The sequence below is a fragment of the Atractosteus spatula genome, chromosome 5, assembly GCF_055471065.1.
Source record: "Atractosteus spatula isolate fAtrSpa1 chromosome 5, fAtrSpa1.hap1, whole genome shotgun sequence".
Lineage (NCBI taxonomy): Eukaryota > Metazoa > Chordata > Actinopteri > Semionotiformes > Lepisosteidae > Atractosteus > Atractosteus spatula.
In genome coordinates, this window is record NC_142710.1 from 5,648,548 (window position 1) to 5,669,740 (window position 21,193).

Here is a 21,193-nt window from a genome sequence, read left to right on the forward strand (position 1 = left end):
ACTGTATATACTATATATGGTTAATAAATTATACTGTTCTCTAATTGCTCCCATGATTACAGTACACTGAGTAATAGTTTAGCTATTATTCATTTACATAACCCAAGTGTTAATATTAGAATTGTTCACTTCAACAGTGCCAACAATAATGAATGTGTAAAGTTATATCCTTTCATGTTATCAGAAATGAAAAATTAGATTCCTTTTTTTAAAGTCTATGTGTCAAACGGTTTCTAACAGTTACTGGTAGTCTACGTCAAATGCAGGTAATTTATAGTTCTTTGTTAACAACAGTAAAAAAGCATGCAGATGAAGTTTGGAAATCTAGATATTAAAGTCAAGGAATCTTTGGAAGAGATTTAAAGGGAAAAAAAAGAAACAGGCTGCATCCGTTTATAAACCGATATAGGGTTTGTAGTATATTTATGATATAGGTAGCTTTAGATTGTCCTCTTGAGCCATTACTAGGTGTTAATGAGAATAAGAAAATGTGGTTGTAGCCTTAGGTTCATCCAGGCCATTATTATAATTGAAACAGTAATATTAAATAACGTTTGTGAATTGAAAGATGGGGCTTAAAGAGAAAAAAGTCATTTTTCCCTGACATTTTCTCTGAATCATCCGTCTTTTGGATTTCAGAAATGACACCTTTTCTTTATAGCATCAGTTAAAGCCTCACCCTGTTTGATCAAATGGCAAATTGTATTATTACATTATGATCATGTATATTATACATATTCTATAAATGAACAAGTAATATGTTTATTCCATGCTGAAAAACGGGAGAAAGAAAACACAACGTTTTGGCCGTGAAGCCTTCTTCAGGTGCCACACCTGAAGAAGGCTTCACGGCCGAAACGTTGTGTTTTCTTTCTTCTTTATTCAGCATGGAATAAACCTATTGCTTGTCTCTTTGCAGCCTACACATGCTGACGCAGCGACCCACCTGGACTATTATATTCTATAACTGTCATTTTTATAGAAAGTTCTTCATCGTTCTTTTGACCTGGACATGTTCTGTATTACAGTAGTGATGTGTAATACGTTTTAGCTCCTTTAAGCCCTAGACTGGGTCTAAATAATAATAATAATTGCTTACACTTATATAGCGCTTTTCTGGACACTCCACTCAAAGCGCTTTACAGGTAATAGGGACTCCCCTCCATCACCACCAGTGTGCAGCATCCACCTGGATGATGCGACGGCAGCCATAGTGAACCAGAACGCTCACCACACATCAGCTCTCAGTGTGGAGGAGAGCAGAGTAATGTAGCCAATTCATAGAGGGGGATTATTAGGAGGCCATGACTGGTAAGGGCCAATGGGAAATTTGGCCAGGACGCCGGGGTTACACCCCTACTCTTTTCGAGAGACACCCTGGGATTTTTAATGACCACAGAGAGTCAGGACCTCGGTTTTACGTCTCATCTGAAGGACGGCGCCTGTTTACAGTAAAGTGTCCCCATCACTATACTGGGGCATTAGGACCCACATGGATCGCAGGGTGAGCGCCCCCTGCTGGCCCCACTAACACCTCTTCCAGTAGCAACCTTAGTTTTTCCCAGGAGGTCTCCCATCCAGGTACTGACCAGGCTCACACCTGCTTAGCTTCAGTGGGGCTGCCAGTTGTGAGTTGCAGGGTGAAATACTAGATAATATGTGCTTAGTATTATACACATACCTGTAGACATGTAACAAAGTAATACGCATACAATAAACATTCAATTAAGATTTTTCTATGTTCCATATTGAAACACTTAGGATTTTGTAAAATCTCTAGTTCCGTGATTGTACTGTTACATAGCCATCTGGACCATCGGCTCTTAAGAGAGACTCATGTACTTAGCGGAGCTCGTTCGGATACGGTGATGTCATCGGCCTCCCTGCGCGTAGCAGGGACCTCAGCCGCCTGGGCTGGGGGAGGTCTCCTTTAGCTCACTCGACTGGTTCCCTGTTGCGTTATACTGGAGACCCCGGTTCGCGCCCCAGGTGCTGCAGGACGGAACGGGTGGCGGGGGGCACGAGCCCGCGCGGAACCGCGACGATCACATACTGCACTAGGGTTCTGTACAGACAGTTTCTATTCTCTTTCTCCTCCGCAGAGGATGTGACACTGGATCCCGATACGGCTCATCCCAAACTCATCCTGTCTGCGGACGGGAAACAAGTGAGCTTTGAAGCCAGTGGCAGGACCTCCCCGACAATCCGGCGAGGTTTAAGAAATACCCAAATGTGCTTGGCAAGGATGGCCTCACTACAGGGCGTCACTACTGGGAGGTGACAGTGGGGGAAAAAGATGACCTGGACAGTAGGAGTGACCGCAGAGTCTGCCAGTAGAGACAAACGCACGAAGCTGAAACCACAGGCAGGATACTGGGCACTGGCTCTGAAGAAAGGAAAAGCTTATGCTGGAAGTCACTCCTTCCCCCTGGGCCCTGTTGAGAAACTGGGGGTGCATCTGGATTATGTGGAGACTGGGAATCACATCCACTCTTTCATTGATCAGGATTTCACTGAGAAACTCTTTCCTTTCTTCAGCCCTCAGTATGATTCAGCCCCCCGATCATCTCCCCTGTCACTAAATCTTCCCTGACCAGTGTCTTTAAAAGAAATCATAAGACTCATGAAACCTATTATGCTGTTTAGCCTGTAAACTGTATTAAAGCCAGTGTAGCCCATTTGTCAGCACAGTTTAGAACTGTTAGTAAGCCATCCTCTGTGGTTGTTTTGTGCTTTGATCTCTTATTGTTACACAGTGAAATTCTGTAATTCTTGCAAATTCTGAGAAAACACCTTGATTTGCCCCTGAAGCTTTTTAGAATTTCGGTTATTTGACCCTATGTCCTAGGCGGCATTTCTTAAAACATGACATTACCTTTCATAAAACGCAGTCAGTGTTTCCCGCGCAGATGTGATCTGTGTATTAAATGTTGAAATCCTACTCTCCACAGACGTACAGCTGCTGCTTGACTTGACTGGTACCCATGAGAACTGTCCCTCCTCCTCCTGAGCCTTCAGCTCCAGTGGGCTGGGCTGTGTGTGAAGAAGGTCAGGCAGCAGAGCTAATATGACTGATATAAGCAGAACAGACCCCAGTCTGCCCCTTTCTATAACATATCTGAAAATATGTATTAAATAAAAAATATGAAACAAATCTACAGATTTTATACAGTTAAAAGCACAAAACATTTGGTAAAGTTTTACTTGTGAATATAAATGAGAAGTTAACTTGAGCACTGAGGAAGAGTACTTTTAGCAACCAAGTTATTTAAATCTAAGCTTTTATACAATATTTTTTCCTCTTAAAAGTGTTTGGCAGAAGCTTAATGTCTTAAAAACTGCCAGCAGCTTTAACATGGGAGATCTCCTAGGGAAAGCCAAGGTTGCTGCTGGAAGAGGTGTTAGTGGGGCCAGCAGAGGGTGCTCACCCTGCAGTCTGTGTGAGTCCTAATGCCCCAGTATAGTGATGGGGACACTATACTGTAAAAAGGCGCCATCCTTTGGATGAAATATAAAATTGAGGTCCTGACTCTGGTCATTAAAAATCCCAGGGTGTTTCTCAAAAAGAGTAGGGGTGTTACGCTGGTGTCCTGGTCACATTTCCTCCTGGCATTTACCCATCATGGCCTCCTAATAATCCCCATCTCTGAACTGGCTTCATCACTCTGCTCTCCTCCTCACTGAGAGCTGGTGTGTGGAGTGTCCAGGGAAGTGCTATGTAATTTTAAGTATTAAAAACTGCATACGATGCTTTTTTTAAAAGTGTGAAGACACTATTTTGTATAACTTCTGGAATGTGGTAATTGTTTGCTGTATTCTGTTGTGTACGTCTAATGCTATTTTGACGATAAGTATTGTTTGTCTTCGTGAATGTCTCTCCAGATTCACACTTCGCAGAAAAGGTCATTTGTAGGCTCTAGAAAGTGCATGTTCAGTCTTGTCCACTGGGGGGCGATAAATCGAACTCACATGGAGATACGGTGGCCGGGCAGTATTTAAAGATAGAGCCTGTACTATGCTACTACGGACCGGGATAGCTACAGTCCAGTATCTTTAAAATGTCTTAAGGGGATTCAATGGAATTAATTATGCAAATAATTGTTTCAGTTATGCAAATTAAGCGTTTAGTTGGAACCAGAATAGCCTCAAGCACTGCAACTGTCTACCTCCACCTCTGACAGAAGCAACAATCAGCCAATATTACACTCCAGGGCTCACAGTCATGGCCACTACTGAACCAAGTGTGTGTCACACACGACTCTACAGCTTCTGAGGGTGCCAGTGGTACTGCCTGGTCAGCTCTGACTTCAGCACACACTCACAGTTTAAATTCACCCCTCAAGCCTCCTCCACTGTGTGGCTTCAGCACAGTCCACACGGACGGTCCCCTATTTCAGAATCGAACCCAGGACCCAAGAGATGAAAATGTTAACAGTCGCGCCACTCGCTACAGCTTAATTCTGCAAAACTGCTTTCGATAGACAAGGAAATGAGAAAAAAAAAACAAGAGGAAGTCATTCAGTTCACATATTCCGCTTTTTCATTCTTGAGCTTTAGTTTACTAACCCGTGAACCTGAAGTCCAGTCGCTATCAAGATCAGTTGAAATATATTGTGGACATTTATCAATTGCAAGTACCATGGCATTCTTTTCACACGGATTGCATTTTTCTGTCATTTTCACTTTTTTTTTCATTGTTTCCCATAAAATGATATAACACTACTCCTCTCCGTGCTCCACTAGGATTTCCTGCTTTTAACTGCGTTTTAAAACGCATTAAACATGTTCCGTTTTAAAGGTGTATCGGGGAAGAGTGAAGGATTCTGTAGCAGTTTTCTGAAAAAAATCTAAACCAGTTTTTTTTTAATTTAGAACACGGCTTCTTGTGCAGAGCCCTTGTACACCTGGAACTGCTCGTAATGCGACTAGCTTTGGATAAAGACAGCTTCACGGGAGCGTTATGAAACTGTGCAATAACAATAATAAGAAAATAATAATCACTCTGGGTTGGCACAGTGGCGCAGTGGTTAGCATAGCTGTCTCGCAGCCTTGTGGGACCCTGGATTCATTTCCAGACCTGAGGGTGCTCTCTGTGTGGAGTCTGCATGTTCTCCCCAGGTTCATATGGGTTTCCTCCCACAGTCCAAAGCCATGCGGGTAGGCTAATTGACTCCAGGGATGCTTGTGTCTGTGTTAACCGTCCTGTGATGGACTAGTGTCCCCTCCAGTAGTTCAAGCGCTTTGACCAGAAGATGCAGAGCTGTCTCAGGGCAAACTGTTCCGGCTGGACCCTATAGGTTCTGTACGTTTTCCCCAGTTGCAGTACCGGAGCCGAACAGCAGGTGGGGGAGACGAGCCGCCTGAGAGGTCCTCGGTTTGGGCCAGTGTGTGTGTCGCAAAAGGGGCAGGAGCAGTGCGGTGGCGGCGGATTGTGTCTGTGGTCGGAGTGGCTGAGGGTTTTAAAATTCTTTGGGAAAAGCCGACATTTGCAAGCCGGGCTGTGGGGGAAGGAAGCAAAATAAAAATTAAACAGCGAAAAAAGCAAAAGACACTCGGCGTCACCTCTCCCTTCCACCACCATCATTCCTACCCGGGATGGAGCCGGGGAAATAATACCAGGACTAGACGCGTCCTGCAAGGATGAGCATTTGAGAATCGCTTTGGATTTACACACTGCGAGCGCAACCGGGGGAGATCGGCAGTTTTTCTCTGTCCCCTGGCCGCCATCCTCCTTTGATTTCCTCCCCAGCGGTTTGGGAAGCGGGAGGGACGGGAGGAGGAGGAGGAGGGGGCGGCGCCGCAGTCCCCGGCGTCGGCGTGGATCCGCCAGCCGGCAGGGAGGAAGGCAGAGCCGGCGAGTCCTGGGAAAGCGAGACCGGGGATCGGCCTCCGGCGCAGGAAACTGGAATTGGGGATGCGGCGGAGTTTGGTTTCGGGGGGAAAAAGAGGACACACGACAACGCATACAAAAACAAAAAAAAAAAAACAAGCAAAGGCAGGCATGAGCGAAAACAACAATAGCAGCAATACGTCGTAAGGGAGAGAGAGAGAGGATCCGATTCCCTGCGGGATTTCCTTATTCGTCTTCCTGGAGAAATGCAAGGACCCGCATCGCCCAGGGCTCCCACCGCGACTGGGAACCGCACGTAATCTGGGGGGGGGGATTGGACACTAAGGGTGAGGGGGTTTCTGCTGTGGATTTCGGGGACGAGAGGAGGAAAACATCTCTGTGGAACATCATCGCCATCATCAACACCTGCCGCATATATCTCTCCCCTCCCCTTAATCCTCCAAATACCAAAACCAAAACAAAACCGGGGACTCGCCGCAGTGTCTATTAACTCTCAATCAACCTCAGACCCCGTCACCCCCGGGCGAAACTGGAAACGAAAAGATCAGGGAAAACAACACTGGGAGATCATTTTTAATCGCTTTTATTGTGTACTGGAAGACCTGAAGGGAACTGCTGGTCATCAAGTCGTGTTTTTTTTTTTGCGGGAGGATATCCGACTAGCTGCTGCTGTTGTTGTTGTTGTTGTTTAGGATTTGTCTAGCGGGGTTGCTACTTGGAAGTGAAGTGAAGCCGCATGCTTTCTGCTGGGACAGTTTTAATCGTCTTTGCCCAAGGCTGCCGGCAGCGGAGCGATCCCTGAACGGACTCCCAGCAGCTCTGGGTTGTGGAGGTGGTGGTGGTGGTGGGGGGGCAGTCGTCTAAATTTAGCCCTTAATAAGAAAATCCTTCACACACACACCCCCAAGAGGTTACCGCGTCCCGGTGAGGCCAGGCGACGCTGGGAACTTGGGGCTTTCACCTTATTTCCTCCCTCTTTTGGTTTGTGTTTGTCCTAAAAAGATCAGAAACACCATTGCAGTCGTTAACGTTTCTAGCGAAAAGAGGCCGGGCAGTGACTCAGACCGAGCTGAAGTCTGAATCCCCAGAGCCCATCTCTCTTAATCTGGTTTTGTAAATAAGCCTGACAGGTCTTTTAATTCTTGGAGCGCCTCAGTCGCGGGGGAGAAAGTCGCCGGATAAGCTCGTTTCCCCGGTGCCGGAGCGTTAGAGGAGAAACCGTAATAGGTTTAGAGACTTATAGGAAATGCTCGAGTTCAGGACGATGAGAGGGGACCCACGTCTTGGGTCTTGGAAATGTTAACGAGTTAAGGAAAACACAGCGGGAGTTTGAGTTAACTACGCCTTGCAGGTGAAATACAGAAATTTGGGGAGGAAAAAAAGTGTATTGATGCTATAGTTGTCTCAAGCGACATAACATTTCCACAAACAGACAGCACCTAAGGCTCAAGTGATTTTTTTTTTGTGACGCCAAGTATATGCTATTTTAAGTTTTTTTTTTCCTGTGGTAAAACACATTTTAGCTCCAGTTTTAAAAATTTTAGGTGAAAGCGCGTTGTTTTTGAAAAAAAAAAGAGTGAAAAAGAGATTGTGGTAATAAGTTTTTTTTAACACTGGGTCAAATAAGTTTGAACATCCTGGCGCACACTCTCGGTTCATTGGAAACAACAGCAAATTAGAAAGCATTTTTTTTTTCGTTTACCCGGCGCTTCGACTCTGAATCTCCGATACACTGGACAACCAGCTGGGAGCTGTTTTGCCACATCTGCCCGTAGGCATCGTGACTGACCCGGAGTGCTGCCCCTCTGCAGACCACAGACGTTGGCATTTAACATAACCGGACAAGCAGAAAGGCGAAACAATAACAAAAAAATGCCTCAAATCCTAGAATCCTGACGCGCCTCCGAAGGGATATTTCTGTATTGTCTGGTTCTTCTGGGAATCCGGTCTCCGGCAGGGAGAGACGGGCTACAGGGGACCGGAGTCATGAGCGTCCGGCCTCCCTCCTCTGCTCTGGACAGGTAAGGGTTAACCCGCGTTGAGGGTGGCCCCGCTCTTCGGGTTTCGGGGGTTGGGGATTGGGGGGGGGGGAGCGAACATTTTCCAAAGCCTCGCAGTTTGTTATGCTGCCGACCCCTCCAGCTGTGGACTCCAGCTGCTATTTCTGGGCTTTTTCCAGACCGGAATCCTTTCATCTTCGGGTTCAGTCTCTCAGTCAGGGGTCCCCGGCTGGTGTGCCTTCAGGGTCTCGGTCTAGTTGGGGCTCTTTTCAATTACGTGACTTCATTGCACCAGTTCACCGAATTATCCCAGCTCTGCTGGTCCTGTTGCCTTAAAGAGACCTGGAAAACAGGATCCGGGATCGAGGAATCCCTGTTGCAGACGAGTATGCTATGAGAGCTGTTCTTTTTTTTTGACACAGAGCTCGTTAAATAAGCCTTTCTTTTAATACGGGCTTCCCCATTCCTCAGGGTTACCACCCCTGTAACGTAGATATCCGAATATCCGACTGTAAGTTATTTTTTTGTTGTTGTTATTCGTTTCCTCCATATATATCGTGTTACAATAAGGCGAGGTGGAGGGCGGGCAGGTTTGCGCTGTAGTGAAACTCCGCGATGTCATGGCGCCTCGTCACTGCTGGGCGCTGAACGTCTCCTTTTCGGACCCCGGACCCTGTCCAGGCTGTTGCACGGGGAGGGCTACGAGGGGCGAGTGTGGCCGAGGTTGAGGAGGAAGCTCTCGGCGGATTCCGCAGTCCGCGTTCTTGGCATTCGGGGGCGCGTACCTACCTGGCTGTGGAGGAACAGGTGTGAGCAGGTGTCTAAAAATAGAAAAAGAAAAAACAAAACTTATGTTTGCGGTGCTGCTTCCCTGAACTGGTCGGGGTTCCTGGAAAGCATCAGGACAGGTTCTCTAGGGAAGTAGGAGACCTGAGGCAAGGGGCAGTGATTTCTACTTGGTGAAGTTCTTGTCCTGCAGCGGGTACTGTGTCTACAGCAGGGGTCCCCAGTCCTTCTCCTGGAGGGGGCGCTGTGTCTACAGCAGGGGTCCCCAGTCCTGGTCCTGGAGGGGGCGCTGTGTCTACAGCAGGGGTCCCCAGTCCCGGTCCTGGAGGGGGCTCTGTGTCTACAGCAGGGGTCCCCAGTCCTTCTCCTGGAGGGGTACTCTGTCTCAGTTGGGGTCCCCAGTCCTGGTCCCGGAGGGTGCGCTGTGTCTATAGCAGGGGTCCCCAGTCCTGGTCCCGGAGGGGCGCTGTGTCTACAGCGGGGGTCCCCAGTCCTGGTCCCGGAGGGGCGCTGTGTCTACAGCAGGGGTCCCCAGTCCTGGTCCTGGAGGGGGTGCTGTGTCTATAGCAGGGGTCCCCAGTCCCGGTCCTGGAGGGGGTGCTGTGTCTACAGTGGGGGTCCCCAGTCCTGGTCCTGGAAGGGGCGCTGTGTCTACAGCAGGGGTCCCCAGTCCCGGTCCTGGAGGGGGCGCTGTGTCTACAGCAGGGGTCCCCAGTCCTTCTCCTGGAGGGGTACTCTGTCTCAGTTGGGGTCCCCAGTCCTGGTCCCGGAGGGGGCGCTGTGTCTACAGTGGGGGTCCCCAGTCCTGGTCCCGGAGGGGCGCTGTGTGTACAGTGGGGGTCCCCAGTCCTTGTCCTGGAGGGGTACTCTGTCTCAGTTGGGGTCCCCAGTCCTGGTCCCGGAGGGGGCGCTGTGTCTACAGTGGGGGTCCCCAGTCCTGGTCCCGGAGGGGTGCTGTGTCTACAGCGGGGGTCCCCAGTCCTGGTCTTGTAGGGGGAGCTGTGTCGACATGTTTTCTAGGTCTCTATAAGAGCTGGCAAATTGGTCCAGTATTAACTTTATTGGACCAGTATTAATCCCAGTAACCAGCTGGTTCAGCTTGGTCCGAGATGAGTTGAGTTGGATTGAGATACACGCACTGGCGCTCCAGGACTGGAAACCCCTGTCTATCGTTTCTGCAGAACGTGAGCAGTGATAGATGTGAATCATCAGTCCTTTTCACCACAGGGGATAAGAAGGTCTCTGTCCTCATCCTACTTCTCATTCTCACACTATTACAGTTGCGTTCCCGGTTCCCTTACTTTGGGCGTGTTGCCACATCCATCCATTTCTCAAATGTTTTATCCAGTACTGGCTCGTGGGGGAGCTGGAGCCTATCCTGGCAAGCAACAGGAGCAGCAAGGCGGGGTACACCCTGGACGGGACGCCAGTCCATCGCAGGGCACAGACGGACACAAACATACTCGCACTCGCACCAGGGCCAGTTGTCCCAGAAGCCAGTTGACCTGCCAGCATGTCTTTGGGTCGGTGAGAGGAAACTGGAGCACCCAGAAGAAACCTAGTCATACCCAAGGAGAACATGCAAGCTCCACCCAGACAGCACCCCGGGAATTGAACCTGGGCCCCCAGCGCTGTGAGGTAGCAATCATAACGCCTGCACCATCCCACTAGTAATTAATAAAAACCATGGATTGATAATCACCCTGGGTTTAAAAGTGAGGTGCAAGCTCGTGATCGCAGAAAAGCCCAGCTGCAGTATTTCAGGTCCTGACCTGGAATGTCAAATCTGACTGAACCCGCTGGCTGAAGGTCGCACAGACAGCACCCCAGGAATCGAACCTGGGACCGCGCAGCCCTGCGAGGCAGCAGTGCTCACCACTCCGTCCGTGTGGCTGCGTGTAGATCCTTAATTATTTAATTACCAGCCAGCCGGATGGGGTCTGTCGTCCCAGTTTCTCAGACTGGTTATTAAATGTCAGTGACAAAATAAATCCATTGCCGCCGTCGCAAAAATGTTACGAATTCCGAACGAAGCACAAAATCATCCACTTTGTGAAAGTACTTTATAGTCTCTCAAACTGCTGGTCTGATCACCGCGAGAGCGCGAGTTCCTGCAGATCGTGACGTGGAGCAGCCCTTCCTGCTCGCTAGTCTCTGTGATGACTGATACAATCTGAAGTCCGAGCAAATAAGTCCAGGTTGTCCAGCAGACATTTCACCACAGAAATGTTCCAACGTGTAGTTTTTGTCGGTCAAACCCTCTTGAAGTCGAGAGCAATATTTCTCTTGGATTAAAAGAGATGGATTCACAATCCTGCTTGTTTACAGTGCAATAGGGCCGCAACATGTCAGCCGAAGTCTTGTTGCCTCATTCTGAACCGCAGAATATATGCACGCCTGGAAATGTCCTCTATTTTGTGATGTAAATTGGAGGTTTTACAAGTTACTGTGTGCTTTCATCGTGGTTTGAATTGCGCTCATCGATGCCGATTCTCTCTAACCCCGAAATAGAGAAACAGCGTTGCGGCTCCCGGTCAAAGGCTGCGGTAGTATGGATGAACGGCATCCCAGTGGGAAGGCATGGGAAGGCCTGCTGGTGCTGCGGCCCTCCCTCTGTCCCGCGGAGGAAACCCAAGCCAGTTAGCGGTATATGAAGTGCGCGCGTGTGTGTGGGTGGTGTGGGGGGGGGGGGTGGTGACGGGGTTTTCCTGGCAGAGCGTTCGTGACATCCACACTCCTCCTTTCCCAAGCCCCATCGGCCCCCTTTCCAGAGCCGCGTGGTTTAGGGGCGGGAAAGACATCCCTGACCTCAGGAATCCGTGGGAATGCGGAGACTTTAACCCCGTCTGCCACGGGCAGGAGTTGACTTTTCCAGTCAGCGCCAGAGGTCTGGGGGGCGTTCCCGGAATCGGAATGAGGGGAGCCCCTCCTGTTCTGGGACGCGTCTTCCTCTTGCAGTTGGACGGGAGGCTTTGGGGTGCAGACGGATGGGTGGGGGGTGTCCGAGGTGTGACGGAGGCTGTGCCGCCTTGGAGCGGAGGCAGGGAGGGGTGGAGGGGGCTGCTGTGCTCCACCCTCGGATTTATTTCTTTTCATCTTTTCGGCAAAAGCCAGACTGGGAAGCTGGGAAGCTGTGTGTTTTTTTTTGGGGAAAAAAAAAACAACTTTATGCCAGCAGCCATATCACCCTGCAGCTCCCAGCTGGCAGCCCCACTGGAGTTCAGCAGGTGTGAGCCTGGTCAGTACCTGGATGGGAGACTCCTGGGAAAGCTCAGGTTGCTGCTGGAAGAGGTGTTAGTAGGACCAGTAGGGGGCGCTCACCCTGTGGTCTGGGAGGGTCCTAATGCCCCAGTATAGTGACGGGGACACTATACTGTAAAAAGGCGCCTTCCTTCAGATGAGATGTAAAACCAATGTCCTGACTCTCTGTGGTCATTAAAAATCCTAAAAATCCATAGTACTGGTGCACTATGTCTGCCATCGCATCATCCAGGTGGGGCTGCACACTGGTGGTGGTGGAGGGGATCCCCATTACCTGTAAAGCGCTTTGAGTGGAGTGTTCAGAAAAGCTCTGAATAAGTATAGCAATTATTATTATTATTATTATTATTATTATTATTATTATTATTATATGCCAGGGCATTAGGAATTAAGAACATAGAGGAGGCCATTCATCCCATCTAGATGGTTTGGTAGTTAGTAGTTGATTGACCCAGGGATCTAATCCAGCTGTTTCTTAGAAGAAGTCTGGGTATCGGCTTCATGAGTAGTGCCTTCTGTCTTGATTGGAGAATGTTACCCCCACATTTCATGAAACAGTCCAGGGTATGAGCTTCAACAGCATAGCTGAACAGCTCATTCCAGACTCCCACCACCCTTTGTGTAAAGTAGTAGTAGGATCTCCACCACCTGTTTCTTGAAATATGCCAGATATGAGCTTCAGCAACATGGCTGGACAGCTCGTTCCCACCACCCTTCATTTTTCGGATCTGTAAAGCCTTAATTGAGTGCCTTGTTCAAGCAGGGATATCCAATCCTGGATAGGACCACTGGGTTTACAGGCTTGCCCTGTTCCAGTAGGTCAGTGGGTTCCCTTTCAAAAGACCCTTTCAGTCTGCGGCACATGCTGTGATTTAGCATGATAATCAGCTGCTTTACCCCCTCCTGAAGATGAGGCCACAGACCAGGTGTCCGATCTCTTCTGCTTTGTGTTCTTCCGGCTCTCTGTTACACAGCTGGTCTATTGAACTAAACCAGGATGGGATTCCTCCCACAGTCTAAAGACATACTGAGAGATGAATTGGCTCCTGGGAAAACCGGACCTGGTGTGAGAGTGTGTCTGTGTGTGTGTCTGTGTGGGCCCTGAGATGGCCTGCCGTCCCATCCAGGGACTGATCTTAAACTTAGATAAAGCAGTCAGAACATGGGTGGCGTTGTGGGCCATTGTACAGGGAAGGGAATGTTTGAGCAGTCAGCTGTCACAAGACGTTGAGAAACGTCCTACATTTCCATCCGTTTAAGAAAACGGGTTAAATAGCAATTGGCTTAATTGTTTGACAGCCCAGGTTTCAACAAAAGACGTGAGATCGTCGCAATTCACTCCTCATCCTGGAGGGGGCGCTGTGACTTGTGGTTTTCATGCCAGCCCAGACTCTTAAAGATCTGATTTACCACCACTGCCCTGTCTCCGCTCACTGAGGGTTGGAAGTTGGCTGTAAAACTTGCTAGAAAGTGGCCTACCAGAGGTTAAAAAGGAACAAGTAACAGGTTTATTCCATGCTGGAAAAAAAGGGAGAAAGAAAACGCAACGTTTCGGCCGTGGAGCCTTCTTCAGGTGTGAGAAAGACAGGGCAGTAAGCAAAGGTAATGTAGCGGGAGAACAAAGGGTGGGAGAGAGGAGGAGCGAGAACTACCAGAGGTTAATATCACCGCACTAGACCCGCAGGGAAATTCAGACGGCGAGCTGTGGTCTAAAAAGGGTTAATCAGAGCGTGAACTTGCTCCACTTCCGTGATCAGTTTCCCGTTCTCCCAAAGGCTCTGTTCCTCAATCTAATATTAAACCTCTTGTGTGAATCCTTTTTATAAGTCTCGGGCTGATGTGGTGAGTTGATAGGAGCTTTTCTAGATGGGGGGGGGCAGGCAGCGACGCAGTCTCGTTCCCCATCGGCGTCAGGCGGATCATGTTGGCCCCCCTTTCTGGAGAGGGGGTCTCTGCGTTTTCCATCAGCACGACATCCCTCTCGAGCTGGGACCCTCCGAATTTCAACATGGCATCGCAGTGTCTTTCGCGCGCTGTTCCCCGCGAGGAGGGAGGGAGAAGCTTCTGCCTGTTTTTTTTGGCGGGGGGGGGGTCGCCCTACCGGTCTCCCGACCCAACGTGGGGAAAACCCCTTTGGGTCAGACGCCGGCGACCGTCGTCCACTTTTTTGGGGGGGAGGGGGCTGACGGTCGGGGTTTTTTAAGCAGTGGAGAAGGCCACTTCGATGGGGAACGCGGTCTCTGCAACGAACCGCCCGCTGTGCGCTTGAAGCTTATTCCCCGGGGTCCTCCAGGAAACAGCTGGCTGTTCCTGTCTGATTTCTAGAGACCGTCGGCAGTCAGACGAAGTACAGTACATGGGCTGAATGACCTCCGAGTGACCGTGCCGTTTGAATGCTGCTCTGTGCAGGGCGGCTGGGCTCATGGGCTCAGGCTGTATTGCCAGCACACTCTCGGTTTCCAGATGAGTCATAAAACACCAGAAAATAAATACGGGGTTAATTCAGAATGAATCGCAGCTGTAATGTTTGGGAGCAAGTAAAGGGTTGTGCTGAAGAGAGAAGAAAAGAAACAGCATGTTTCGGCTGTGGAGCCTTCTTTAGGTGTGTCTGCTATAATATTTGCCCAAAAAGATCCCAGATTGTCTTGCAGAAATTGGAGGGGTGCTGCTACATCGGGCACTGTAGCCACACCACATTGCAGTTAAGACTGAGAAAAGACCAAGTGTTTCACCAGTTGAAAGAAGGAGCTATATTGCTTTACATGCATTTTGAGATGGGCCAAAGTGGAACCGGGGGTAATATCCTTACTATGTCAAAGTATGTTAAATAGCTGGGACATAGCTTGCTGGGATATAGGCTGCAGCTCCCCTGCACCTCTCAATTGGAAAAAGTGGTTCAATAATGGAAGGGTGGATGATGTATACATTGCTCAGCTCCAGCCTGCCCTTCGCTCAGTTATTTCTAATTTGTCAAATGCTTGTTTGCTCTGTCTTGGCATGCTGCGCTACAGTTTGCCTGTGGTCCAGTTTTCAAGAGCACCCAACAGCTGCATCATCCGGTAACTCCCAGCTGGCAGCCCCACTGGAGCTCAGCAGGTGGGAGCCTGGCCAGTATACCTGGATGGGAGACCTCCTGGGGAAGCTCAGGCTGCTGCTGCTGGAAGAGGTGTTAGTGGGACCAGTAGGGGGCGCTCCCCCGAGGTCCTGACTCTCCATGGTCATTAAAAATCTCTTTTTCGCTTCTCAAAAGTAGTAGTGCGTGTTTCCCCGGCGTCCTGGCCAAATTCCCCCCTGGCCTTTACCCATCATGGCCTCCTGATAATCCCCCTCTCTGAACTGGCTTCATCACTCTGCTCTCCTCCCCACTGAGAGCTGGTGTGTGGGGAGAGTACTGCAGCATCATCCAGGTGGGGCTGCACACTGGTGGTGGTGGAGGGGATCCTCGTTACCTGTAAAGTGCTTTCAGTGGAGTGTCTAGAAAAGCGCTATATAAGTGTAAGGAATATTTATTAAGTCCATTAACCCTGTTCCTGTCTTGGGTATCATCCATGAGTGATACACAAATCAAGTGTACTTTACCAGGTCATCCCTGTGTGGGTTTCACTGTACCATGAAAGCTCCAGTAGTATTAAATTGGTGTTGATAAAGGCCCATTGACAGTGGTGGAGGGGATCCCCATTACCTGTAAAAGGCTTTGAGTGGAGTGTCCAGAAAAGCGCTATATACGTGTAAGGATTATTATTATTATTATTAAAAGCAGCTTATCTCTGCAGCTGTAAAATTTGCCAAAAGGACCTACATGACAGTAGGAGGCAGGGGATCCAGATCATCCGCCCTGAACTGGACCAGTTACTCTTGTGAGTGGGAGCTACCTGCTCACCAGTGACTCGTTAATGACTTCCAGTCAGGCACCGGGGCTTGTGTGTGGCTGGCCGTGACGGAGCTCCAAGTGTGTGTCGGGGCAGACCGAAAAGGAAGTTTACTGTTCAGGCTGGCGTTGTTTAGAAAAGAGGAGTTTTTCCCCCTCCCCTCTGTTTGCTCTTCCAAGTCTGGACAAACAGTTTTGCTTACTTACTGGAATTGCGTCAGAGAGCAGGACTGTGCAGCGTGATTTTTTTTTCCCTGCCTTCCAGTGATGCATGTGACAGCTGTTCACACAGAGATGCAGCTGCGTAGCTTTTGTGCCCTCTGTGACAGAGAAGTGCCAGTGTGATTACGGGCAGCACCGAGGACACTCAAACTGAGGCAGCGGCTTCCTGTTCATAACTCTGATTGATTTCATTAGGCTTGCAATTATTGAAATTGTTCCAGTTACCACCCCCCGTTACAAGTGCTGTTCTTATTTGCTGTGTTGGCTCAACTCTTTGACGCACTCTGTTTTTTTTTTATTGTTGCAGCCTTGATTTAATTTGAGTCATGAGTCTGTGTTCTTGTCAAGTGAGTTGCAACAGCACTGCTGCTAGGGGCTTTTATGGGGGGGCATTTGCTTTCATTGTGCTTTTGTACGTTGCGCGATATAGAGGTGGTCCCCAGTTTCTGATCCTGGAGGATCCCCATGTCAGCTGAGCTTGTAATCACTGGTGCTCTCCTTTGCTCGTTTATTAAGATGTTTCTCCCTTATTTCTCTTTTAACAGCTGTTGGCGGGTGATCAGTTTATATTGGAACAGAAATGAATGAGACAGACATTGCACCGTTAATGCCAATAATGGGTGTGGCATAGCAAAAGCCACGCCCACATTGGGGGTGTGGTGATATGCTAGACACGCCCACAACAAACTTGTTGCCTTCTGCAGAGGTCCAGCTGGTTCCATTTCAGTTTGAACTCCTCATTGAGGGTAGTTCAGAACCTTGGGTATCGATAAAGGGATGATCCCCATTAGGATCACTTTCAATGTCTTTTAAGAGCTGAGAGCAAATTTAGAAATGCCTAAGAGCCAGAGTTCCTCCATGACCAAGCTTGGGGACCACTGTGCCACAGTGTGTTAATATGTGGTTTGAGTTTTTCTACACCTAGATGCCATTGCATGAGTTCTACCATGGTCTGTAACATTCTTTTCCTTTTTCTGCTTTCCATTAACCCCTTTGCATTTGCCCGGTGCCTTTGCAGTGTTGCTGGTATGATTGCTATGGGCTGGATTCCGTGCGCAATCTATGTCACTGGTGCGTTTGCTCAGGGCTGCGATCAGTGCTGCCCGTGTGTTTGCTCGGGGCTGCATCGTGTATGCGATCGGTGCCGCTTGTACGTTTGCTCGGAGCAGATATGTGTTGAGAGGAATTGTGACAGGCTACTGGATGTAAATCCCTTCTAAAATTCAAATTACTTATTAGCACCTCACTTTAACCAGCTGAGCTCACCGGCTATATAACGATTGAATTGGTCCCATTAAGCCACTAATAATCTAACTTAGCTCGTTAAATTGGAATGAGTGGTTGGAATGCTTACAAGTTCCCCTTATCGCCGCGGGTGTCGGGTGTTGTGCTTCTCGGTGTGTTGTGTGTCCATCGTCACTGTGTCTCTTCTTTTATGCTGTTTCTGTGTCTCTTTCTCTCCTCCTCTTCCTCTGTCCCCAATGTCTTGCCCTCTCCTGTCCCCCCCATGGCACCAGGACAGCCAGTAAGAGAGACTCTTACCTGCCCAGGTAGGCTTTTCAGAAGACCTGGAGAAAGTGGCATCAGCAGCATACACTAATAGTAGCAATCCATCATCATCATCGTCGTCGTCTTCTTCATCGTCCTCAGATTCAGACACGTATGTGGAAACCCCTCAATGCAATAAGTTAAAATTTCTCCAAGGCTCAGCCCACCTTTGTGGTTTTTCCAACACACTACTGAACCAACACTTTAGTTGTTTACTTGATAGTCTTGCTTTAAAATAATTTGTCGTTTTCACTTCAACTCAGCCAGCAGTAGGTGAACCCCCCCCACCAATGCAAATGCAACACACGTTTATTTTCTGATTTTTGTGTTGTGATTTTTACACACCTGCATGTTAAAATGCTTTTTGTTTTTTAAACCTAAAAGACCCTGTGAGTATATGGTACAAAGCCCGGGCTGGAATCTCGGTTTTCTTTACAGAGTCTCGTGTCTTCAAACAAAGACTAACCATTTGTATATAAATAGCCAGCAGCCCTATCACCCTGCAGCTCCCAGCTGGCAGCCCCACTGGAGCTCAGCAGGTGTGAGTCTGGTCAGTACCTGGATGGGAGACTCCTGGGGAAGCTCAGGTTGCTGCTAGAAGAGGTGTTAGTGGGACCAGTAGGGGCGCTCACCCTGCAGTCTGTGTGGGTCCTGTATAGTGATGGGGACACTATACTGTAAAAAAAAAAAAAAAAGCTCCGTCCTTCGGATGAGACGAAGAACCGAGGTCCTGACTCTGTGGTCATTAAAAATCCCAGGGTGTTTCTTGAAAAAAGTAGGGGTGTAACCCCAGTGTCCTGGCCAAATGTTACCTGCTGGAAATATATATATATTATTTAGGGTTCCTCCCATCCCTTGATCATGGAAAGGGGTGGGGGCAGCACAGAGCAAGTGTTAGGGCTCTGGGATCCTAACTGGAAGGTTGTGGGTTCGGGTCCCAGCTGTGGACACTGCTGTTTGTACACTTGAGTCCCCGGGCGTTCTGGTGCACTATGGCTGCCGTCGCATCATCCAGGTGGGGCTGCACACTGGTGGTGGTGGAGGGGATCCCCATTACCTGTAAAGCGCTTTGAGTGGAGTGTCCAGAAAAGCGCTATATAAGTGTAAGCAATTCTTATTTTGAGAATTCTCTTGAGCCAGCAGCCATATCACCCTGCAACTCACAGCTGGCAGCCCCAATGGAGCTCAGCAGGTGTGAGCCTGGTCAGTACCTGGATGGGAGACTCCTGGGAAAAACTAAGGTTGCTGCTGGAAGAGGTATTAGTGGGGCCAGCAGGGGGCGCTCACCCTGCGGTCCATGTGGGTCCTAATGCCCCAGTATAGTGACGGGGACACTGTACTGTAAACAGGCGCCGTCCTTCAGATGAGACGTAAAACTGAGGTCCTGACTCTCTGTGGTCATTAAAAATCCCAGGGCGTTTCTTGAAAAGAGTAGGGGTGTAACCCTGGTGTCCTGGTCAAAATTTCCTATTGGCTCTTACCAATCATGGCTTCCTAATAATCCCCATCTCTGAACTGGCTTCATTACTCTGCTCTCCTCCCCACTGAGAGCTGATGTGTGGTGAGCGTTCTGGCGCACTATGGCTGCCGTCGCATCATCCAGGTGGGGCTGCACACTGGTGGTGGTAGTGGGATTCCCCATTACCTGTAAAGCGCTTTGAGTGGAGTGTCCAGAAAAGCGCTATATAAGTGTAAGCAATTATTATTATTAAAGAAGAAGAAGAAAAGAACATTAACAAGTAAATACAGTGAAACAAGAACATACAGGATGAACTGTAAGACGATCAGACATAGGCCCCAGTAAAATGGTGGAGATCTGAAGGGAGTCAAATCATGTGTCTCAAAAGGTCAGAGAAAGGGAATGCCCTAACCGTGGAGCAGTGACCGAAGAGGCAGGGTCTCCAGAGGTCCAAGAGTGAGTCCTGGCTACAGCGGGCAAAGGGCCAGCCTGAACAGGACAGACCCTGCGTGAGAAAGTAAACACGGAGGAGCCCGGAGATGTGTGACGGAGCCAGATTATTTCGAGCCTTTGAAGTCAGGGACGAGATCTTCTATCGAGTCTGTGACTTACAGGCAACCAGCGTAGAAACGCAAGTGTAGGAGTGAAATGCTACCAGGGTCGGCGTGAGTTCGAATCCTAGTTACAGAGTTTTAAACTTACACTTGTTACATTTTAGAACACTTTTTTTTTTGTAAAGCAAAGAGTTGATCAAATCCGCAGAAGGATAAGGGGGTCCTGTCGTTGTTCCCGTTCGTTTTAATCGTCCAGTTTTCCTTCCCTTGCCATGACGGCGTTTCCGTGCTTGGTGTGATGTCACACTGATACTATCTTGATCAAGCCGGCTTCCGTGTAGAAACGCTCCAACCTCACACCCTCCCTCCCTCCCTCATACGGTATCGGAGGATCTGTGACGATAAGAAGAGATCACATTGCAATTTTTTTTTTCTCTATTTTTTTTTCCCAAAAGAGCTCATCAGATTAGAAATGACTTCTGTCTGGCTCCTTTTTTTTCTGAGTTATGACGGGAATGGAGCTACAGCGGTTCTGCTTGTGCTTGTCGGGGGTTGAGGAGCGCGGAGCGCTGTGTGTGCACCAGGGCTCTGATGCGTGTGCTAAACAAGCGCTGGTGTCGGATTTCCAGGGATTCATGTTTTGAGGGGTTTGGACAGCCCGGGATTCCCTCTCATTCTGTCTGAGGAGCCTGTGCCCGGAGTTTTAGAAAGGGGCCAGTTAAGATACGGCGACTTAAACACACAGCAGAGCCGGGCTCTCCCCACTCGGGCCGAACTGGGCCCAGTGCAGAACCAGGCTTCAGTACTAGTCTATGCCTTTCCCCCCCCCCCCCCCTTTGTCCCTGTTGTAGCGCCCCCTGTCTGCAGCCCCACGTCATAACCCTGGCAAAAATCAGTGTTTTTGGGTCTTGATTTTTGTGTGTGTCGGTAGGCGTTGGGAGTTTTTAATCATCTTCAATGTCTTTCTTTCCCCATTTTCCCCTCCCCCTCCTCTCTCTCTCTCTCTCTCTTTGTTTTTCTGTCTTGTCTTTTCCATGCCTGCCATCAGCCCCCTAGCAGCCTGGTAAGTGCTCCTGCCCCCCCCCCCCCATCCCACCCCCAGCTGGGGGGGGGGTCCCCGGCCTTCCCAGCGGAAACGGACGCATGTCTGTCTGTGCACGTCTTAGCGCTCCACACAACGGGGAGAACAGCCTGCAGCTCGTGGTGCAAGAGCCCTCTCCCCTCCAGTCTCTTCCTTGACGAGCGCTCGTCCGCGCTTTCCTGTTCCTGATCCCTCACTGTCGCTCCGCCGCTAGAGGAGCCGAAGCCTCTTGATTTGGTGGGCCCTCCCTGAAACCCCAGCTCTGCTGAAACGTCACTAATCTCTTCAAGAAATGTGGAGTCCCCTGCACTGATGTGACAGGACAGGGCGAGGGCGAGAGCAGTGTCACGGCAGGGCAGGGCGGAATGGCTTGTGCCTCTTCTGCGCCTTGTAGTTGCGGCCGCTTTTCCGGAGTGGCGGGTAACACACTGTGCGCGGTGTAGCTGAGCGGCTCCTGATCCTGGTCCTGGAGGTCCGCTCTCCAGGTTTGTGCTGCAGCCCAGCTCTCAGTTACCCAGTTGACCGTACCTTCATTGATTAAGTCAAAGGATGCATTTGAACAG

General features: G+C 49.4%; 1 protein-coding gene across 3 annotated transcripts in view; it reads left to right on the top strand.

Moving 5' to 3' along the window:
* Positions 1–5,893: 5,893 nt before the first annotated feature.
* The window catches only part of arhgef11 (Rho guanine nucleotide exchange factor 11), a 55,808-nt gene continuing 40,508 nt past the window's right edge, over positions 5,894–21,193 (top strand). For 2 of the 3 annotated variants that reach the window (XM_088915612.1, XM_088915614.1), the window contains exon 1: positions 5,894–7,872. In XM_088915612.1, the coding sequence (XP_088771738.1) occupies positions 7,838–7,872 (35 nt within the window). In that variant the 5' untranslated portion in view covers positions 5,894–7,837. Of the gene's footprint in view, positions 7,873–20,597; positions 20,613–21,193 lie in introns of all 3 variants that reach the window. The other variant, XM_088915611.1, reaches the window with a different exon arrangement.